Genomic DNA, 22,695 nt, shown 5'->3' on the forward strand with positions numbered 1-22,695 from the left:
ATTATTAGCGTATGTTTATTGTGAGAAAATTTCATGAATTTTTTAATTAGACGAGTCAATCAATTCATATTTAAATTGAAAAATAATATTTTTAGTATAAAAAAGTAATATTTTTTTATGAATCATATGGAGTCTCAAAAAATTCATCCGTGAGACTGTCTCATATAAATTTTTTTTATATTATTAATTAGCTAATTTAAATCCTTTTAGTGACGTGAGCAATAATTTGGTTGGCGTATTTGGAAAATTTCATGCCTCAAGTCCTAGTCAAAAACTTGAAATATATACCATAAATGATGTATCATACATAAATCTTTTATGAGTAAGTTTTTTGTGAGACGTTCTCACGAATCTTTATTTGTGAGACGGGTCAACCCTACCGAGATTCACAATAAAAAGTAATATATTTTAATGGATGGCCAAATAAGATATATGTCTCACAAAATACGACCTGTGAGACCGTCTCACACAAGTTTTTGTCATCTTTTATTTATGTACTCCCATGCTAAATGGGTTTGTCTATTTTTTTGACATCGGTGAGAAACTTACAACGAACTAAATTATAATGAGTCATATGCTAGTTACAAAAAAAGATCTATGGTATTTATATACGATTTAAAATTGTTGGTTCAAAAAAGTTTAATTTAATTTAAATATAATTTTTATATGTACAATTCGTAAATATAACAATTTAAGCTCGGGATAATTTAAAATATAACAATAATTTATTTAAAACCCCAATTTAAGGTGTAACAATTTTGCACTAGTATTTGAGCGCACACACAACATGAAATTTACTTTTATAATATGATAAATCATTTCAAATATAATTTCAAAAATAACGACTTTTATAATATGATAAATCATTTAAATCATTTATATATATACATAAATTTAGCTTTGTGCCACATCAAATTCGGTAAGCAAAAAGATATCTAGCTTAATATGATACTAGTTACTCTGTACATGGATGCGTGTGTGTACAGTCTTTTTTATCATTATCGATTGACTATAGTGAAATTTGACAAATTATGGAGGGACTAAATTAATATTTGAATTATTGAAATAAAAAAATAAAAATAAAAGTGTGTTGAAATTTAAAAAAAAAATAAAAAAAAAAAAAACAAAAGTGAATATTATTATCATATAAGGATAAAGTTGAAAAAAAAAACTGATGTCCTTCTTAGGTGGTTAACATCATGTCTTCAACTTTAATAAAATAGATACTATAGATAATCTATTGCGAATCTCGCATGTAACTAACCCGAATAATCCAAAAGTTGAGTTCGACTTCAAATTAAAGTTGCAAACCATGGTTTAAAATTTGTAATGTACGATTCAAACCCAAGTTGAAATATATTATTGCTCTTCTACCAGTATCACTGGCCTTTTTCAGCATTAAAACCAATTTTTTCCAAGTGGCTTCTTCATATCAAGTTCTTGAACTTAAATTGTTGCACTGCAATACTAACTCATATTTGGTTGCCGATGTAATTATATCGGGAAATTTGGTTTAACCCGAACCCATTTCCAAAAGATCATGTTTACAAATCCGACCGGTTGCACCATCCGAGCCTGGAGTCGTCGACAATGTCATGCTCGAATGCATATATACAGCACTGTCAAAATGTGTCGATGGAGCGAATTGGCCGCAACTCGTCACTCGCACTATAAACACAAAACCGCCGGGTCGGGTTCGACGGTCCAAATAAAGTTTATATGATGAATATTAATCACAAACATTGACGAAAGCATAGGGTACAAGTGTATACATGCCAATCATATTTGCCAAATCTGACCAAACACAATGCTCCACTAGTCCAATACAATCAGCGGGAAACCAACAAATATTAACACGTGAGCACAAGAGAAAACGGTCGGTCAAGGAGCCAAGTTTTACTGTTTTTTTTTTTCGAAAGTAAAACAAATAAATTACTGTTGAATCTATGGTACATCCCAATATCTATTCTCGATTTTTGTTTTGTATAAGATAGTATCGACTGCTTCACTTGAAAATAAAAAATGCGAGGTCTATCAATATTTTTCATCTTACAGTGAGATGATCGAATGATATACATCAAGAATAAATCTTTTTAGCATGGACTCGCCTAAGTTTTACAGTGTCTAAATTGATAATTTCCTTGTCAACGTTTATATTTTACGTAGAACTTGAGCAAATACCTCATCATCTTTAAAATATATGAAATATTTTAAAAGATTAAAAATAAAAATTATTTTAGATAATTCATAATTGATACTCTTATTTTTTTTAATGTTTTTTAGTAATATTTTTTCAATTTAATTTAGATTTAAAACATTAAATTAAAATATATGAATTTTTATATTATATTCGATACACAACATCAAAATTAATAGTTTAATCGAAAATAACGTGTTTAATATTATATCTTTTCCATTGTGAAACCACCAAAATCCTTTTGTTCTAAAGAAATAAAAAAAACAACAATCATGCCAAACTCTGTCTTAATTCGAGTCTGCGCCAATAAAATAAAATAATATAATATGCTGTCTCTTTTTGGTGTGGAGTGTTTGACAGTCGATCAAGAATCTTCAACAGAAGAGCACTGGTAACATATAAGATTCAACTTTCAATATTCTCCTTGTTTGGCATTGAATACATATAAAAAAATTCAACTGGGGCGGCCAAAAAGAACCTTCTTCTTGTACCAGCAGTCGGTTTGAACTGATTACATAATCTTTTGCATTCTTGAATGTGTTTGAAAACCGGATTCTGAGATGGGCTCTGAGTTCAGAAACAAAGCAGATTTGCTTCTCTTGTGTTTCTTGATTACCTTGTTTTTCTTGTCTGAGTTATGTTCTGCCGCTGACAGAATTGCGAGAGGTGATTCTATAAAAGATGGAGATACCATGGTTTCTGCTGGGGAAAAATTTGCTTTGGGATTTTTTAGTCCTGACCAAGATTCGGGGATGCGATATGTTGGAATATGGTACTACAAAGTTACAAAAGAAACAGTAATTTGGGTGGCAAACAGAGAGAGACCAATTTCCGGGAAAGATGGAGTTTTGACCATCGGGGATGATGGAAATTTGATAATTTCAAATGGAAATGGTGACATGATTTGGTCGAGCAATATTGAAACAGTCGCTTCAAGTAATTCAACCGCGGTTATAATGGATACAGGAAATCTTGTTTTAGAACAAAATAATGCTTCGAATCAGGTGGTTCTGTGGCAGAGTTTTGATCATCCAACAGACACATATTTACCCCAAATGCGACTTTACATGAACGTAAATGGCGGAGAGAAACGTCTGTTCAGTTCTTGGAAAAGTTCTTCTGATCCAGCTCCTGGAAACTATTCCATGGGTGTTGATCCTCGTGGGTCGCCTCAGATCGTGATATGGGAAGGGGCGGAGCGAAAATGGAGAAGTGGGCATTGGAATAGAATTATCTTCACAGGGATTCCAGAAATGAGGGCTGCTGTATTCTTTGGTTTTCAGCTCTCTATTGAAGGTGGAGGCAACATGTACTTCACATACACGCAGTCGAATAGCGCGGATTTGATCAAGTTTGCGTTGAACTGGGAAGGAATCGAGATCACAGAAAAATGGGATCAAGGGCTTCAAGAATGGAGTCTCTTACAGTCACATCCGGGGACTGACTGCGATAGTTACAATCGTTGTGGAGCTTATGGAATTTGTGATGCACCTAATGGTGTTCAAAGATGCACTTGTGTGGAAGCATTTGAGCCTTCGGATAAAGATCAGTGGAATCGAGGAAATTGGTCCGGCGGTTGCATCCGTAGTACAAAGTTACAGTGTGAGGAGAATATCAATACAACATCTAGTGAAGGAGCGAAAAGTGACAGTTTTGTTCTGGCCAAGAATGCAAAATTGCCGGATTTCGTGGACTACGTGGGATCAGAAGACTCGACAGGCTGCAAAAACAAGTGCTTGGAGAATTGTTCGTGTACGGCTTATGCTTTCGTTAGCGGGATCAACTGCATGATATGGTATCGAGATTTGGTTGATGTTGAACTATTTGCTGCGGATGGAAACGATTTATTCGTCCGTGTTGCTCATTTGGAATCAGGTACAGTTAAACATTTGTTTCACGTCACATGTGCTCGAATTCTTTCGAATTTTTCATGCTTCTCATCCTAGACTGTTATCTTTTATTAATATTTGTAGGTGGCGAGAATCAGATAACGAAGATTGTGGTGATACCCATTGCTGTGGGAATTGTCATTCTAAGTGTCTTGATTTGGCTGCTCTGGAGATACAAAAACCGATCCCGAGGTAGTTTTGGTACTAAATCCAATAATTTTGTGTGTACGGTATAGGAGAACAAATCTGACCTGAAATTTCATAGCAGATACTTTCCCTAGTTCGAACGATGGAAGGCCGAAAATCAGCCGGAGTGGCGAATTTTCCACCGATTTGTCAGGACCATGTGACCTCGGCGTTGAAGGGCCGCAAGGAAATGGAGCTGAACTAGCAATATACAGCTTCAACGATGTGGCAACAGCAACAGACAACTTTTCTGATGAGAACAAGCTTGGAGAAGGAGGGTTCGGACATGTTTACTATGTAAGAGATTCTTACTATGGTTTGGTGTCACAAGGAGAGAACCACATACTCTGAAATTTTGTCCGAGTCAGTGTAATTTGATAAGACAAAAGTATATGTTTCAGGAATAATGACTCATTGAGTTTACATAAATTTTCATTTGAAGGGATCAACTCGAGCATGTCTCTCGACGAGAGACTAGTTAATTCGTGACATATATGCAATCATGTTTTGATCATTTAACTTTGTTTGTAGGGTACACTACCAGAGGGCCAAAAAATTGCTGTAAAAAGGCTTTCAAGAAAATCTGGCCAAGGGATAGAGGAGTTTAAAAATGAAATAACGGTGATTGCAAAATTGCAACACAGAAATCTTGTCAGACTTTTGGGCTGCTGCATTGAAAGAGAAGAAAAGATGCTAATTTACGAGTACATGCCGAACAAAAGCCTCGATCTATACATTTTTGGTTAGTTTCCGAGATTGTTCGTTTGCTGTTCTTTCGCACTTTGACTTGTTCTATTGAAGATTTGAAACATTCTTGAGATTGCAATAGAAGAAGAATTGTTTCCATGCCAGATACTGGGTTTCTATGTAATCAAACTTTTTGCAGATGCTGCGAGGAGAGCCCGACTCGACTGGAATCAACGGTTCACCATAATTGAAGGGATAGCAAGAGGGCTTCTCTATCTGCATAGAGATTCGAGGCTCAGAATTATACATAGGGACCTGAAAGCTAGCAACATTTTGTTGGATGAAGAGATGAACCCAAAAATTTCGGATTTTGGCATGGCCAGGATATTTGGGGGGAATCAAAACGAAGAAAACACAAACAGAGTTGTAGGCACATAGTAAGTAACAGACATAATTCTTGCACACTTGACAAAAAAAATCATTTCGAATTTGAGATATATGACTTGAAAAATTTTCCTGACAGTGGTTACATGGCGCCCGAATATGCAATGGAAGGATTGTTTTCACTGAAGTCAGATGTCTATAGCTTCGGGATTTTGCTGTTAGAGATTGTCACCGGCAGAAGAAATAACAGCTTCCGCCCGTCTGAGTACCCAAGCATCATCGGAAATGTATGTTCTATGCGCTATAATTCATGTCCATGAACAACCTTTTGAAATCTACACTTGATGCATTATATGTATTTAGAAATCACTTTCAAAAAACTTGAAATAATGGGAGGTGGGCTAATATTTATATCTAAATCAAAAACTGGAAAAAATATATCCAAGTTTAATATCCCAACTCCAGTACCATGTTAGAAACCACTCGTACTAAGAAGTTCGACTTCATGGGAAGCACTAACAACAACAACAACAACAACGTGTATTTAACCACGTATGTTTGAAATGTTTTCTACAGGCATGGCAGCTTTGGGATAGAGGTGTCACAATCGAGTTACTCGATCCATCCATAGCTTCGAATTCGTATCCACAAGAACAAGTGCTAAGGTGCATACATGTAGGCATGTTGTGTGTGCAAGACAATGCAGCACAGAGACCAAACATGTCTGCTGTGGTGCTGACGCTCGAAAGCGAGAACCCAGTCTTGCCTATGCCGAAACAACCCACTTTTACATCTATGAGTCGGCATACTGTACATTCTGATGATTTGGATGAAGATGCAGAGGTTGAGTCGTCAAATAATGTCACAATTAGTGTAATTGTTGGTAGATGATCATTCTTGATGGTCCGTCTCTCCCTCTTTGCCAACTTTTCGTGCGCATATGAAATGCAAGTGTACATAAATACTTTTTATGTTTCATTTTTATTTTTACTTGAGCAGTAGTAATTAATTAATATAAGACGTGTGTGTTGGTATTAGATCATGAATTAACGAGCATTACCACAAATTAATTAATCTCAATTAATGCTAAAGTACTCACTGTCAACCAAGTTCATTGCACGTATCCAACGTCACTTTTAACTCCTACCATGCAATTTTGATTGAAAGCTACTGCCTCTCATTTAACATGTGAGCGCCAATGCCGTAAATCAAATTTTTAAGCACTGAGTCGAACTTAAAAAGTTGAGTTCTAAAACGATAAAAAGTGTTTTTTTTTTCTTTTTTTATTAAAGGAGATTTTTTCAAAACTAAAGTTATAGCATATATTTTTAGAATGATTTTTCGTTCAAATGTATCTTATACAGATATGGCTAAAATCGTTATATCAAGAAACCTAACACTACTATAATTCTAAATCTCATTAACTTTATAGAGTAGGTCTATTGTGAGACGGTCTCACGGATCTTTATTTGTGAAACGGGTCAACCCAACCGATATTCACAATAAAAAGTAATAATTTTTATGGTTAACCCAAATAAGATATATGTCTCACAAAATACGACTCGTGATACCGTCTCACACAAATTTTTGTCAATTTATATTGTTATTGCTATGATCTCAAGTATTACGTAGAAATGAGAAAACTCAATTAAATCATTCAAAAAAAAAATCACTCAAAAAAAAACTCAATTAAATCACTCAAAAAAATCACTCTAAAATCAATTAAATCACTCAAAAAAATCACTCTAAAATCAATTAAATCACTCAAAAAATACTCAATTAAATCAATCAAAAAAAAAACTCAATTGTCAATTTTATATTGTTATTCCTAAAATTTATAAAAAAAAATTCCTTTCCTACTTGGCTTCATTATATACATGATTCCATTGAGTTCTAGGGATATTCAATTTTCCCTCGTGGTATTTTCTCCCCGTGTTGATGTGTTATGAAATATAATTTTTGTGGTTTATTAAATTTTTATATTTTGATTTGGTACACTAACTTATATTTTTTTGTTAGTGTGGTAGGTATAATTTTTGAAGTAGTATTGCCACATCAGCATTTTTCACTTCTATGTCATATTTTTCCGTGTCACATCAACATTCTGATAAAATATGATTGAAAAAACAAACAAACAAAATTAGTACACCAAAACAAAATTTTGAGAACTTAGCGGATCAAAACTCAAAATAGTAAAACTTTTGGATAAAAAAAATTTATCCTCACTGATAATTTGATACATACTTTTGAAATAAATAAAGGCTTATTTTAAAACTCACATTCAAATTAATTTAGCGTGCACACATTTTGAATTTAGTGCAATAATTACGTTGTTTTGAAGTCAGTGCTACTCTGATGTAGAATTATGTATTGAAAGCGACCGTGAAACTATGAAATAGCGGTAGTCTTTCCTTGTCTGATTTCATACTTCTTCTATTTTAACAATTGACGTGCCCAAAACATCAAGCCAAACAAAATTGAGTTTTCTAGATTTTGGAATCCTTCATTTGTTGAATTTTCACACGAGAAGCATCTAGAGCAACACATTCCACGAAATTTGACAATTCCTTCTCACGAACGAATAATATTTGACTAAGTTTATCTATGAGACGAGTTCTGAGTAATCCAAATAAAATATCTGTATCACAAAATTTACTCGTAAGAACATATCAAAATTTTTTGTGTATTGATTTCTTTCGAACCAAAACTTGGCAAAAATTTGTGTGAGACGGTCTCACGAATCGTATTTTGTGAGACATATATCTTATTTGGCTCATCCATGAAAAAAATATTAATTTTTATGCTAAAAATATTACTTTTTATTATGAATATCGGTAGGATTGACACGTCTCACAGATAAAGATTTGTGAAACCATCTCACAAGATATCTACTCCCCAAACTTCAGGGACCACACGTTATTACATATTATTTTAAAAAAAAATATTTCCAATTATTATTTATTACGTCATCGTTTCGACAGCCAGACTACCTTAAACCTACTACATTTATAAATTATATAATATAATATACAATTGACCCCCTCAAATATGGATGTCGCCGCTCGTCGTCTCTATTTTTTCTATGCATTAGTTATTGTTATACCATTTATTCAATATGTTTTTTTTAAAAAATTATTCTAATTAGTATTTTTTTTTTGGCCATATACGAGATTATGTATGATTATCGTAAGATAACTTGAATAAATTATATTACAAAGACACAATTAAATTAAGTGAAATTATCCATAAACTTGGGTATTATTTTAATCTTTTTAAATATTTTATATTTATAAATTAATAATGTATGGTTTAATAACTGAGTTACAAGTTTCATGCCGATAATATATTGTATTTATAATTAAAATTATGTTTGTTTGCTTATGTTAATTTTATTTTGTGAATGTTGAAACAGTTGTATAATTAAAATTTTAAGGTACCGAAATGATATAATTATGATTGTAAGAGCTTAATACATGCTTTAAAAAGGGATAAAATAATATAACTTGTAGCAAACGTGTTGGATCTCAGATTTTTCGTGTCCAAACGCAGCGGAAGTTTTAAAAAATTTTATTTTGACAATCAAAATATATTTGTTTTGGGCACTCGTATGGTTTATTGAATCAAACATTGATAGGGAGTTTAATAATATACCTTTAGTGAATTGATTCACATGGCTCCAACTAATCCGGTATAGGCGGATCTAGCTCTTGATGAATCACTACGAACGATCTTCAGAAACTTCTTTGTTTAATCTTCTAATCAGGTCCACGACTGGAAGATTTGTTCCTCTTCTAATTTGCACTAGAAAAATTAGAAGAAATTTTGATGTTGGAGATCAAAATATTGAGAGGCGGCTCAACCCTAAAATCTAATCAAGGTTGCCAAAATATTGAGGGAGAAAAGGGAGTGATTTTCGAAAATCACAATGGTGGTGGCTAGGGTTATGGCTTGATCACTCCTATTTATAATTAAGCCAAGACCTAATACAAATAATTAACATTAATGAGTTTGATTAATTAGTTGGGCCATTCCAACTAATTTAATTAATTAATCAAAGTTCATTAAGAACTTTAATTATTTAGTATGTTGGACTTGTACTCCTACAAGCCCATTAAACATACTTCCCACTATATTTAATTTAATATTTAATAAACTCAACTTTTGATCTTAATAAATTAAATACATTATAAATTCAACATTTGAATTTAATATTTAAATTATAAATTCAACTCCTTGAATTTTATCATCTCCAAAATTTAATATTTAATAAACCCAATTTTTGAGTTTAATAAATTAAATCCTCAAATTTTATAAATTCAACTCCTTGAATTTATTCTCTCCAAATTTCATAAATTCAACTTCTTGAATTTACTATCTCATAAATTCAACTCCTTGAATTTATTTTCTCAAAATTTAATTATCATAAATTCAACTCCTTTAATTTACTATATCATAATATAAATTCAACTACTTGAATTTATTCTCTCAACGGGAACAAATGATTCAGTACTTGTGTGACCCTCAATGGTTCAGAAATATAGCTAGCCGTGGGTTCACAACTCGTTGTGATTCAAAATAACATTTATTCTTATTCGAGCTTACCCTAGTTAGCTCCATTCTTTTCATCAACACCTTGATCAAGAATGTCAGAACTCATTTCTGATTGCACCCATCAGATCATGGTAAGAGCGTCTAGTAGCATCGCCCCATGATCCCCTAGGTATCACTGATAGTGCCTGCAAGAACTAGTCGATTATGATTAACATACAGTACGGTTCGTTCATCTCATATATTCCGATCGAATCTGCAACCATTGCTTCATCGAGTGTTGCAAAATAATTCGAAAACTATGTGATAAATATAAATAGTGACATCGCATGTACTATTGGAGAACTCTTTCTCTAACGTACATCTCATACTCTGGCCAGAGATTCCACGCACTATTATTTCATCAGATCACATAGGATATCCACACCCATAGGTGAGCGGTGAATCCCCGACTACAATGCACTGGCTCATATATGTGTCGCAACTGTACCCAACCTCGCCACCTGATGATTCTCTTGGAGCCGGTAAACGAGTCAAAGGACAGCCCTAGCATATAGAGTCTCAGTGTTGTCCCGGGTCGTAAGGACTCATGGTGTACAATCATAACCACAGACTTATCCTCTCGATGAATGATAACCACTTGGAAAGTCCGAGGGAGGGTTGTTCAGTATAATCATCATATGACTACCCATCTGCATGTTTGGACATATCTATGCCCTTACCAAGAAACGCGGTACACAACATCACAGATGTTAGTCTGGAGCTCAAGCAGCCTTTATCCTTATTCTACGCGGTTGAATCGACTAGGAAAGAATTTAGAATATGCAGAGTTTACAAATGAGTTTCAACATCGAATTACGATTCATTTGTATTAAAGCATAATCAAGGACTTTATCTATGCTGATTGCATGGGTATACAGATAAAGTAAAATGAAACCATTAAAAAGTAAATTATATTAAAATAAAGATTGTTTATTACACTTGAGTCAATAAATTTCCCAGCCAACAGTTGGCTTACAGGGCATCTACTCTAACAAAAAGGTGATCAATATTCAGTAACAAGCACACTCAATAGATGCTGTTAAAAGAAAAGTCGGCCTTGGATGGTTCATTGTTAAGTTGTGTTAACTTATTATATAACTAATTAGTTTGTTAGTTATGTTAGTCAAGTTAGGAATAAGTCAATGAAGGGATAAGGCTTGTATATATATAAACAAGCGTGTATATGTAGAGGCTCTCTTCTGATTTTCTTCTGGTATTGTATTGTTCTTCATCTTGTGAAAGATCTCAATAAAGGACTTGCTCTGAGTTTCAAGTGGATGTAGGCGAAGAAAGCCGAACCACTATAATTCTTGTGTTTCGCATTCTTGCTTTAAATATATATATATATATTTCTAGTGATAGGGTGGCGGAAATCTTGGAGTTGTGTGTGTGTGTTTAGTCTTACTGTGAGGTGAATTCTTGATCATCTTCGGGAGAAGGAATAGCTGGGAGTATTCACAACAAACTGGTATCAGAGCCAGATCTTCAGGGAGTCCGAAAATGTCAAGGATGGGAGTCTCCAGAGTCGAGATTGAACGATTCGAATGAAAGACCGACTTCTCAATTTGGAGGAAAAGGATGAGGGCAATTCTGGTTCAAATGAAGGTTGCCAAAGCCCTTGAAGGAGAGAAGATTCTACCATCGATGATGAGCTCCGATGAGAAAGCGGATATTCTCAAGCAAGCATATAGCACTATTATTCTGCATCTTAGTGACAGAGTATTACGAGAGATTGATCAAGAAACTACAGAAGCTGGAGTTTGGTTAAAATTGGAGCAGATGTATATGACAAACACCCTTTACAATCGAATTCACCTTAAGGGAAAATTGTTTGCATTCAAGATGCTCGAAGATAAATCCATAGATGACAATCTTGATGAGTTCAATAAAATCATCATTGCTTTGGAGAATATTGAAATAAAGATCGATAACGAAGACAAGGCAATTCTGATCTTGAACTCCCTGCCTAAGTCATATTCAATCTTCGTTGATACAATCAAGTTTGCCCGTGAAGCATTGACACTAGGTGAAGTTCAAACAGCCTTGAAGGCCAAAGAAATTCAAGATAGGCTAGTGAAAGATGAAGGAGATGGGGAAGGCTTATACATGAGGGACAGATCAGAAAGAAAGGAGCAACATAACATTAAACGCAAAGGAAGAATGTCGATCTAAATCAAAGACAAGATTCAAGTGCTTATGTTGCCATAAAGAAGGACACTACAAAAGGGACTGTCCGGATTTGAAAAAAAAAGATAACAAATAGAGAGCATGAGTCTACTGAATCAAGCCATGATTTCTGACGGATATGAAAGCTTTGAAGTATTCGCTTGTGTCCACTAAAGAGAAAGAGATTGAGTGGATACTAGATTCGGGGTGTTCATATCACATTACACCAAATCGAGAATGGTTTGAAACCTTCGAAGAAGGTGATGGAGGTCGAGTAATCATAGGAAACAACACCGAATGCAAAGTGATGGGCATAGGGTCCATAAAACTTATCATGAGTGGTGGAATTAGTAGGAGCTTGACAGAAGTCCAGTATGTACCAGGCCTCAAAAGAAATCTGATCTCACTTGGATGTCTGGATAATAAAGGATATACATACAAAGCTGAAGGAGGAGTCCTAAAAGTTAGTTTGGGTGCTCTGGTCATAATGAAGGGAATCAAGAAAGGAGGCCTCTATGTTTTGCAAGGAAACACAATCATTCCTACTGTTAGCCTAATTACAGAACAGTCAAAAGATATGACAAAGTTGTGGCACCTTAGGCTTGGTCACATTAGTCAAAGAGGAATCGATGAGCTAAAGAAACAAGGGGTCTTCGGCTCGGATCTTGTGCACAAAATAGACTTTTGTGAACATTGTGTTTTCGATAAACAAACTAGAGTCAAGTTCAGTCTGTCACAGCATACCACCAAGGGAACTTTGGATTATGTTCATTTTGATATATGGGGTCCAGCTAAGGTCAACACTCTAGGAGGGGCTAGGTATTTCATAATCTTCATTGATGATTTTTCAAGAAAGGTTTGGGTCTGCATATTAAAGCATAAGAATGAGGCATTTAAGAGCTTCAAACAATGGAAAGCCTTGGTAGAAAACCAAAACGGGAAGAGGATCAAGAGACTAAGAACTGATAATGGACTTGAATATCTTGCACATGAATTAAAGAATTTTGTAAAGATCAAGGGATAGCAAGACACAAAACGGTGAGATACACTCCCCAACAAAATGGAGTTGTTGAACGGATGAATTGAACTATACTGGAAAGGGTCCGATGTATGCTTAACCATGCTAACTTGGGTAAGCAATTCTGGGGGGAAGCAGTATCTACTGCATTTCACATAATCAATAGAAGCCCCTATACAGCTTTGGATTTTAAGGTACCTGAAGAAATATGGTCTGGAAAACCAGTGAACTACTCAAACTTAAGAGTTTTTGGATGCCCAGCATATGTGCATGTTAATGAGGGAAAGCTTGAGCATAGATCGAAAAGATGCATATTCTTGGGATATTCTGATAGAGTGAAAGGATTTAGATGTTGGTCTAATGAAAGAAACGGCTCTAAAGTAATCACTAGCAAGGATGTGATCTTCAACGAACAGGAGACACTAAAACAAGATGTGCATAACCAAGAAGACAGTGGCACTCAAACTGTGCAAATAGATCATGAAGGAAGCCATCAGACTGAGGTGGAGTGTGAACCTGAAACCATTAAGGAAGAAATTAAAGAAGAAGAAGAAAGTGTCCCTACTAAGCAAACTGACTTAAGTCAGTACCAATTAGCCAGAGACAGAAAAAGAAGAAACATTAGACCACCAACCAGACTTGGTTTTGTTGAACTCACCGCCTGCGCTCTTGCTGCAGCCCAAAACATAATGGATGAAGAACCAAAAACATATAAAGAAGCTGATAGTTGCAATTGGGCCCATTTGTGGAGACAAGCAATGGACGAAGAAATGATGTTTTTAAAGAAAAATAATACCTGGACACTAGTAGATAATCCTGGAAAACAAAAGGTTATAGGCTGCAAATGGATTTATAAGTTCAAAGAAGAAGTACCAGGTGTTATGGAAGCAAAGTACAAGGCGAGGTTAGTGACAAAGGGGTATTCTCAGAGGGAAGGAATAGACTACAACGAGATCTTTTCACCAGTAGTCAAATACACCTCCATCAGAATACTATTGTCCTTGGTGACCTATTATAATATGTAATTAGAGCAAATGGATGTTAAGACGGCGTTCTTACATGGGGAGTTGGAAGAAACCATTTATATGGCACAACCGGAAGGCTATGTATCTGCCGATGAGGAACACAAAGTTTGTCTCTTGAAGAAGTCACTATATGGCGTGAAACAATCACCCCGCCAGTGGTACCTGAGGTTCGATGCATTCATGATCAGGAATGGATATCAAAGAAGCAACTATGATAGTTGTTTTTATTTTAAGAATCTGGAAAGAGGTAGCAGATTATACTTGATATTATATGTGGATGATATGCTCATTGCAAGCCAAGAAATCAAGGAAGTTAAGAAATTAAAACAGCTGCTGGGAACAGAGTTCGAAATGAAACAAATGGGGCAAGCATCAAGAATCTTAGGTATGGATATAATAAGAGACAGGTCTCTGGGCCACGTACATATCACACAACAAGCGTACTTAAGTAAAGTTCTCACAAGGTTCAATATGAAAAATGCAAAGACTGTGACAACACCAATAGGAGCACATCTTAAACTCTCATCTGAACAAAGCCCGAAAAGTGAAGAGAAAGGTGGAGAAATGCTCAAAGTTCCATACTCCAGTGCTACAGGGAGTATTATGTATGGAATGGTCTGTACGAGACATGATATTGCCTTCGCGTCTAGCTTAGTAAGCAGGTTTATGTCAAATCTTGGACATAAATATTGGCAAGGTGTGAAATGGGTGCTAAGGTATCTTAAAGGATCTAAGGAGGCTGGGTTGAATTATGATAACAATTGGAAAGATAATGAGAAAATTGAAGGCTATGTAGATTCAGACTTTGCTGGTGACGTTGATAAGAGGAAGTCACAAACAGGATATGTGTTTACATTGTATGGAAATACGGTCAACTGGAAGTCTACTCTTCAACACATTGTAACTCAGTCCACCACAGAAGCTGAGTATGTTGCGGCTACAGAGGCTTTTAAGGAAGCCTTATGGATAAAAGGCTTGGTTGAAGAACTAGAAAGATGTCAAGCTGAAACCGTGGTGCACTGTGATAGTCAAGGGACGGTGCAGCATGATGAAAAATCCAGTGCATCATGAGAAGACAAAACACATAGATGTTAGGCTTCATTTTATAAGGGATTATGGTATCTCAAGGTAGAGTGAAGATAAAGAAGATTGGAATTGATGACAACCCTTCTGATATGCTGACCAAAGTAGTGTCAGGAACGAAACTTTAACACTGTATGTCACTCATCAAACTGGGAAAACCTCCTTAGGAAGGAGGAAAAGAGGAACAATGAAGAGCGAGGGATACTGATGTACTGATCAAGTGGAGATTTGTAGCAAAAGGTGATCAACATTCAGTCACAAGAAAACTCAGTAGATGCTGTCAAAAGAGAAGTCGGTCTTGGATGGTTCATTGATGAGTTGTGTTAACTGATTAGATAACTAATTAATTAGTTAGTTATGTTAGTCAAGTTAGGAATAAGTCAATGAAGGGATAAGGCTTGCATATATATAAACAAGCGTGTATCTGTAGAGGCTCTCTTCTGATTTTCTTCTGATATTATATTGTTCTTCATCTTGTGAAAGATCTCAATAAAGAACTTGCTCTGAGTTTCAAGTGGACGTGGGCGAAAAAAGCCGAACCACTATAATTCTTGTGTTTCTCATTCTTGCTTTAAATATATATATATATATATATATATATATATATATTTCGAGTGATAGGGTGGCGGAAATCTTGGAGTTGCGTGTGTGTGTTTAGTCTTACTGTGAGGTGAATTCTTGATCATCTTCGGGAGAAAGAATAGGTGGGAGTATTCACAACATAACTAATATATGATGTGCGTCGTGAGTAAATGGACATTGATTATATATATATTTATGTGTGTGTGTGTGTAGGTAGGTAGCGAACTATGCACACGTTATGTTTATGTAAATTAATAAGAGTAGGTCTCTTGTGAGACGGTCTCACGAATCTTTATCCGTGTGTGTAGGTAGCGAACTATGCACATATAATGCCCGAGATTTTATTATTGTAACCTGAAATAATTAATTGATAATTGATGTGATTATAGACGGAAAGAAACAGACGGAAAAGACAAAAGAAGACATGAGATATGTGCGAGGACAGAACCCCTCGCGCATATGCGCGACCACGAGGCGTGCATATGCGCGAGCATGGCAGAGAACCTCGCGCATATGCGCGAGAGAGGACGCGCGTGCATATGCGCGAGCATGGCAGAGAACCTCGCGCATATGCGAGAGAGAGGACGCGCATATGCGCGAGCTGGTGAACTGGACAAGTGCCGAGACAGTAGGTCTCGCGCATATGCGCGGGGCTAGGGCGCGCATATGCGCGAGCAGAAGAATTCAGGAATGCCGAGACCAGTAGGTCTCGCGCATATGAGCCGAGGAAGGTCACGCATATGTGCGAGACATGCAGTACAAAGATGAAGCCACATGTACTTGTCATGCAATATAATATGAAATTAACTTCATTCTTCAGTCTTCCAGCCAAGAAAAACGTAAGAGCCTCTGGAGAAATTCTCAAGCTTTCATCTTGTAAGAATTTGACTTGCGCAAGATCCAACCGTTTGATTTTTATTCCGAGTTTGATATCATGCTCCTCGTGTCAACGGCTTCAAAAGAATGTAAGTTTTCTTCCTTTTCTTACATGATTCGAAATTGGGATAGGGGAGAAATCAGATATGATTGATATTTGGTATTCTTGAGATATTAGACATCGTATAATCGAAACCGGATTGAAGAACGGATACCATATGAAATTGTTATCATTTTCAGATTTGATTTGATTAAGATTATACAAATTTATTATCAGATTATGGTTGTTGATTGATTATGAGTTATGATTTGTATCTGCTGATATTGTATTGCTGGGTATATCGAGATTGTGCTGTTATGCCATCGAAAAATTAGATTGAGTTCTGATTATATCCAGTATTGGTTGGGTTGTATATTGATATTGTACTTTTCAATAATATATCATTCCAGAGTTGGTATTGAAGACTTCGAAGAACGATCAGAGCCAGACTGATATTTGATTTCATTGATCAGATTGATCTATGAAAAGAAAGGTATAAATCAATGTTAAACCGGGAAAATGCGACTCGAGTTAGATTCGACTTGAGTTTCCCAAAACCACATACTTTATTTTATTACATTGATATTTTCAATTCATGAGATTGATATACTTAGTCTATTGATTTATAGGAGAGTATGTATTGAGTCATGGGCAGATGTGCCTAGTCATTGGCAGAGTTGCCAAGTCTTTGGCAGAGCCGCCAAGACACTGGATGTTTGGTTTATATCGATGTGCTTAGAAGTAGATCGACTTCTATTGCAGAGATTCGATATAATGTGCCAACGTCCGGAAACCGGGATCCCTAGATTAAATAAGAGTCGAGTCAGAGATTTTGAGTTAAAGAGTTTGATTTACAGTTTTATATCGATTCATGTCTTTAAGATTATGATACATGTTATTGATAACTGTTCCATGCTTTTATATCTGTTTATATGATTGCATGTATACGTTGTTTATACTGGGAATATATTTCTTACCGGAGTTATCCGGCTGTTGTTGTGTTTATATGTGTGCATAACAACAAGTGGGACATGATCAGGGTCGAGAAGAGGATGAGAGATTGAGATTAGCGTGGAGATTCGGACCCAGAAGTAGAGTTGTTTTCATTACCTGATATGTAGTGAATAAACAATAGTTTGTTATGAATTGCTTTTGTACAATACTTGTACTTTGGATCTTGATGTTGATCTTGTAAATGAAATAAGATTTATTTCATATGTTGCGCACTCATGTATAAAAAAAAATTAATGACCCAATTTAATTACATTTGATCCTAATAATGATTAAGAAGATGAATTAGCGTCCGGGTCCCCACAGCACACGTTATGTTTATGTTAATTAATAAGAGTAGGTCTATTGTGAGACGATCTCACGAATCTTTATATGTGGGACGGGTAACCCTACCGATATTCACAATAAAAAGTAATACTCTTAGCATAAAAAGTAATACTTTTTCATGGATGACTCAAATAAGAGATCCGTCTCACAAAATACGACATTTGAGACCGTCACACAAATTTTTACTAATTAATAATTATTACATCTACTAATCATAATCACTAATAGATCAAGTTGGTTCATAAATTTTTGTTATAATTTTTAATTATTATTTGGATAAAAATAATTTAATTATATTAAATATATTATTTGTAGAGATAATTTGTTCATTTTAAAATTTTAACTTGAATTAAATATTATAGTTATAAGTAAATTAAATGAAAAACTACTTATCTAATTAATTAAGTTATTTTAGTAAAAATTAATAGGTGTCATAAGTTTGATCATAAAGAAATCAACCTTTATGTATATGTAAAAAAAAAAAAACCTTTATATATATGTAGTCTCAGAGATTTTTATTCGACAGGTCAATCATATTCATATTTATAATAATAAGTAATATTTTTTATATAAAAATTAATATTTTTTTTATGGATAACCTAAATAAAAGATCTGTCTCATCAAATTGACTCCTGAAACCGTCTCTCAAAAGTTTATATATATATATATATATATATATATATATATATAATAAATTAAATAAAAGGGAAAAACTAGTCATAATTGGAAGCATTTATCTGGTAAGTCAATAAAAGCCAACGAATCAGGACATATTTTTTTTTTTTTTTTTTTTTTTAAAAAGTTTATTTATTAACAAATAAAACCTAACGGAGGGGGACTAGACCAAGACCTCCGGAAAGGCTATATCACAATCATAACATAAAAACAGAAATAAAGACATACTACAACAGGGCAACCTGAAATAAACCACAACAAAAAACAAACAAACCAGCGAGTGCCCCGGAATACATCAGACAAATAGAACAAAATGGTGAGCAAGGAGAACTCTGCAGTGAACGCCCACCACATACCGCCAAAAATGCGGAAAACGAAATCAGCCTGGATCAAGAGGTCGCCCATAGGGCAAACTCGCCTGAGCCGCCTTCTGCCTATAATAACGCCGCTGCTGAGACCGCGTACGGCCCGGAAGTGGTAGAGATAAACATCCTTCACTCACTGAACCCATCTCAAACTCTGGCAGAGCAGTAGAAACAGGAGTATCACCCACAGGATCCGGAACAGCAGGGGCAATCTCAACAACCGGAACAGTAACAACCACAGGTACAGTAACAACTGCTCCAGAAGTAGATGCCACCTCAACCATATCCGTGGCCTGATAGGACACCAACTTTTTCTTCCAATTTTACCCTTATATGATATTAATATTACACTTTTGTTTTTTGTTATTTTGTTTTTTTTTTAATTTCAACACACACTTTTATTTTTATTTTTGTTATTTCAACCATTCAAATATCAATTTAGTCACTCCATAAATTGTCAAATTACACTTTAGTCCATCGATAATGATAAAAAAATTTGTACACACACGCATTGCGTGTGCTTAGTAACTAGTTTTTATAAAATTTCTCATCCTCAGACATTTAATAATATAATCATATGTTTGAAATAATGTTATTTAGGATATCATTTATGCCTCAGTAAATCAATCAATAAAATCAATAAATATAAGAGTATTTTTATCATTTTCGGCGTTTTAAGAAATTTGAATAATTTTTTTTTAGGTAAAGAGTTAAAAGATAAATTTAATTTTCAAAAATTAATTTATTAATCCTTTTAAAAATTATTATTTTCGAAAGAAATAAGGAATTTTGAGCCAATCAACGAGAAGATTAGTCAATATTCACGGCACGTCTAAAATTTGGCCGAGTAAGCGGACAGAACCCAAAATTTGGAAACAATTGGTCAGAGCTGCCTGCCGTTCCGGAAGGTAAATTAATTAACGTGTGATTTGTGAACAGATGTGAACTCTAGTCTTTAGTCATCTATAAAAACAAGGCCTTTCACTCCATCGTTTACTACCTATTCTACCGAACCCTCCTAATCAATTTGTTCGTAAGAAAGAAGAACACCTCCAATGGCAACTAAACTTTACATAGTGTACGTGTTTCTGTTTCTTTTCTTCTTCTTTTTCCAATTTTTTTGTGAAGTGGAGGTGGGCTTGTTTGTTTTGTGTTTGTGAGCTTGAATATGTTGATTCTTGATTTTTATTGTGGCTAAGTCTGAAATCTGATTCACCCTTTTGGATCAAGATTGTGGGATTTTATTTTCAGATATACTTTGATTATTCTGATAAGAATTCGTTCTGTTTCTGCTGTATAAAAATATAAACTTTGAGGGGCTTTTTTGGTTCTGTGTTTACTGGAGATCCGGAGATTCTTTAGTTCTGTTATCTGATCTATTTTTCACAGTTACTATTCTATGTATGGGCATGTCGAGAAACTTGCCCGCGAGATCAAGAAAGGGGCCGACACTGTCGAAGGAGTTGAGGCCAAATTGTATCAGGTTTGTGTTTGGAATTGAATTATTTTGTATATTAGATCAGATATATATATGTTGGAGAAAACTCATAATTTCAAAGAAATGTTGATTTTTCACAACATGTGATATATCTGCTTAAATAGCTCGAAAATAAGTGAAAATGTACAAGTTTGAGGCGGAAATTCAGCCCCTAATAGTTGGAATCGAATTGAATAATTGAAGTCATCCCTTCAGCTTCCTTTGTCATTCCTCTACGGGGCTTCACTCCTCAAACACGCACAAAACCTTGATTATTGTTCATTCTTGAGGTTTCTCAAATTCAGTTTGCGTAGGTGGAGCGAGACGAAAACTAGAGAAATTTAGGGGGTGAAATCATGTTTTATCATCATATATCTAATGCATAATAATAATATGCAGGTTGCAGAAACGCTTCCTGATGAGGTTCTCGGGAAGATGTATGCACCCCCAAAGAGTGCTGATGTGCCAGTGATCACAGCCAATGAACTGGTTGAGGCTGATGGACTCATATTCGGTATGCCCACTAGATTCGGGATGATGCCAGCTCAACTGAAAGCATTGCTAGATGCGACCGGAAGGTTGTGGCAGACCGGAGCGCTAGTAGGCAAGCCTGTTGGTATGTTTACCAGCACTTCATCTCAAGGAAGCGGACACGAGACCACAGCGTATGTTCAAACCCTTTTAAATCTAAGACACACAGCTTTGGCTTTTGCTTGCAAGTATAATGTGAGGTCTGAGGTATAGATCAACAGAACTACTTTCATTGGTTCTGCTTAGTCCTGCAAAAACCAACCAAATCGTGCCGGTATAATTTATTTTGTTAGTATTTGTGCTCGATCTCAAATTCTTTTTTAGCTTGCTCAAAGCCTCAGATTAAAAATAAACTATTTTTGGCTCAACTCAAATATCTAACTAGAGCTCGCTTGTTTGGTTTGGCAATAACTCATGAATCATTTAGTTCGAAGTTCAACTCGAAATGTATTCAAACATATTGGAGTTCAGTCCATGTTCGATAGTTTGCAGCATATTATATTTTTCGTCTCCACCACTGCCACTTGGAAACCCAAACCACTGATACTTTTTTCACTCCACAAAAGACTTATTTGGAGATTTGGTGTCATGCAGTTTGACCGCGATTACTCAATTCGCGCACCACGGGATGATCATCGTTCCCACTGGATACACCTTTGGGGAAGGCATGTACGTGTTGGATGAGATTAAGGGTGGCAGTGCCTATGGTGCTGGAACTTTCACCGGCAGAGATGGGTCGAGGCAGCCTTCAGAACTGGAATTGGCCCATGCTTTCCACCAAGGGAAGTACATTGCTGGTGTTGTCAAGAAGTTTAAAGGAGGATCAGCTTAAAAAATCATTTGAGATTTCATCTAATTTTTTATTCAGCAATATAATTATATCGTGTTCCACCGGTGTTATAGTCGATTATCTTCTGATTTATCCTTCTGTTTCTTCGGTTGGATTCGGACAAAAATAAATGTAATGCTTTTGTTGTGATTTCTTGTTTCTTATGTTACTTGTAATGATAGTTTGGACAACTTCCTCCGTTTCTTTCAGATGTTTTAAGATTCTACATTATATATATGAATTCAACTCCCGATTTCTGTTTACAATTGTGTTCCATGTTATCAGAAGTTAGAACAGAGGAATTCTATATGAGACTGGAAAATGAAATCCCAATATAAAAGCGTGATCTGATTACAATCTCATATGTTTTAAAAAATAGGATCGCGTGTTTAGACCGGGAAATAAACTAGATTGATGTATAAAAATGCGAATAATATCATCGTCCAAAGAAAATTAATCTACTTACGTATAAATATATCACTTCTAATTATGAATTTTTCCGATATGTCCTTTCTTTATCTAGCTTAGCAAGTATTCTTATATGTGTTAACTTTAATTTCTTAGCTTATCTTAAATAACTATAACTAGTTAGTGATTAATTAATATATAAGCATTAATATTCATTGAAAACATTGAATTCATTCCTATTTTTTCCGCCTTACGGTTCTACATGACTTCTTCTTGTTTTTTTTTCCAGTTAATTTTTGTCAAGGTTCTAAAAAGCGAGAAGCGTCCCGAAGCGCGGATGTCGAGCTCC

General features: G+C 35.1%; 2 protein-coding genes across 2 annotated transcripts; both read left to right on the forward strand.

Moving 5' to 3' along the window:
* Nucleotides 1–2,562: 2,562 nt before the first annotated feature.
* LOC142548963 (G-type lectin S-receptor-like serine/threonine-protein kinase B120) lies at nt 2,563–6,269 on the forward strand. The gene is made up of 7 exons (XM_075657649.1): nt 2,563–4,072; nt 4,171–4,278; nt 4,355–4,569; nt 4,804–5,014; nt 5,159–5,396; nt 5,483–5,630; nt 5,920–6,269. Exons 1-7 carry the CDS (start codon nt 2,758–2,760, stop codon nt 6,232–6,234), a joined length of 2,550 nt encoding a protein of 849 aa, XP_075513764.1. The 5' UTR covers nt 2,563–2,757; the 3' UTR covers nt 6,235–6,269.
* A 13,755-nt stretch (nt 6,270–20,024) lies between these two features.
* On the forward strand, nt 20,025–22,204 carry LOC142548962 (NAD(P)H dehydrogenase (quinone) FQR1-like). Its single transcript, XM_075657648.1, has 4 exons — nt 20,025–20,179; nt 20,491–20,584; nt 20,978–21,243; nt 21,704–22,204. The coding sequence occupies exons 1-4, from the start codon at nt 20,157–20,159 to the stop codon at nt 21,939–21,941; spliced, it is 621 nt and encodes a 206-aa protein (XP_075513763.1). The 5' UTR covers nt 20,025–20,156; the 3' UTR covers nt 21,942–22,204.
* The last annotated feature ends 491 nt before the right edge of the window (nt 22,205–22,695 follow it).

The sequence above is a fragment of the Primulina tabacum genome, chromosome 6 (assembly GCF_025594145.1).
Source record: "Primulina tabacum isolate GXHZ01 chromosome 6, ASM2559414v2, whole genome shotgun sequence".
NCBI classification, from domain to species: Eukaryota; Viridiplantae; Streptophyta; class Magnoliopsida; order Lamiales; family Gesneriaceae; genus Primulina; species Primulina tabacum.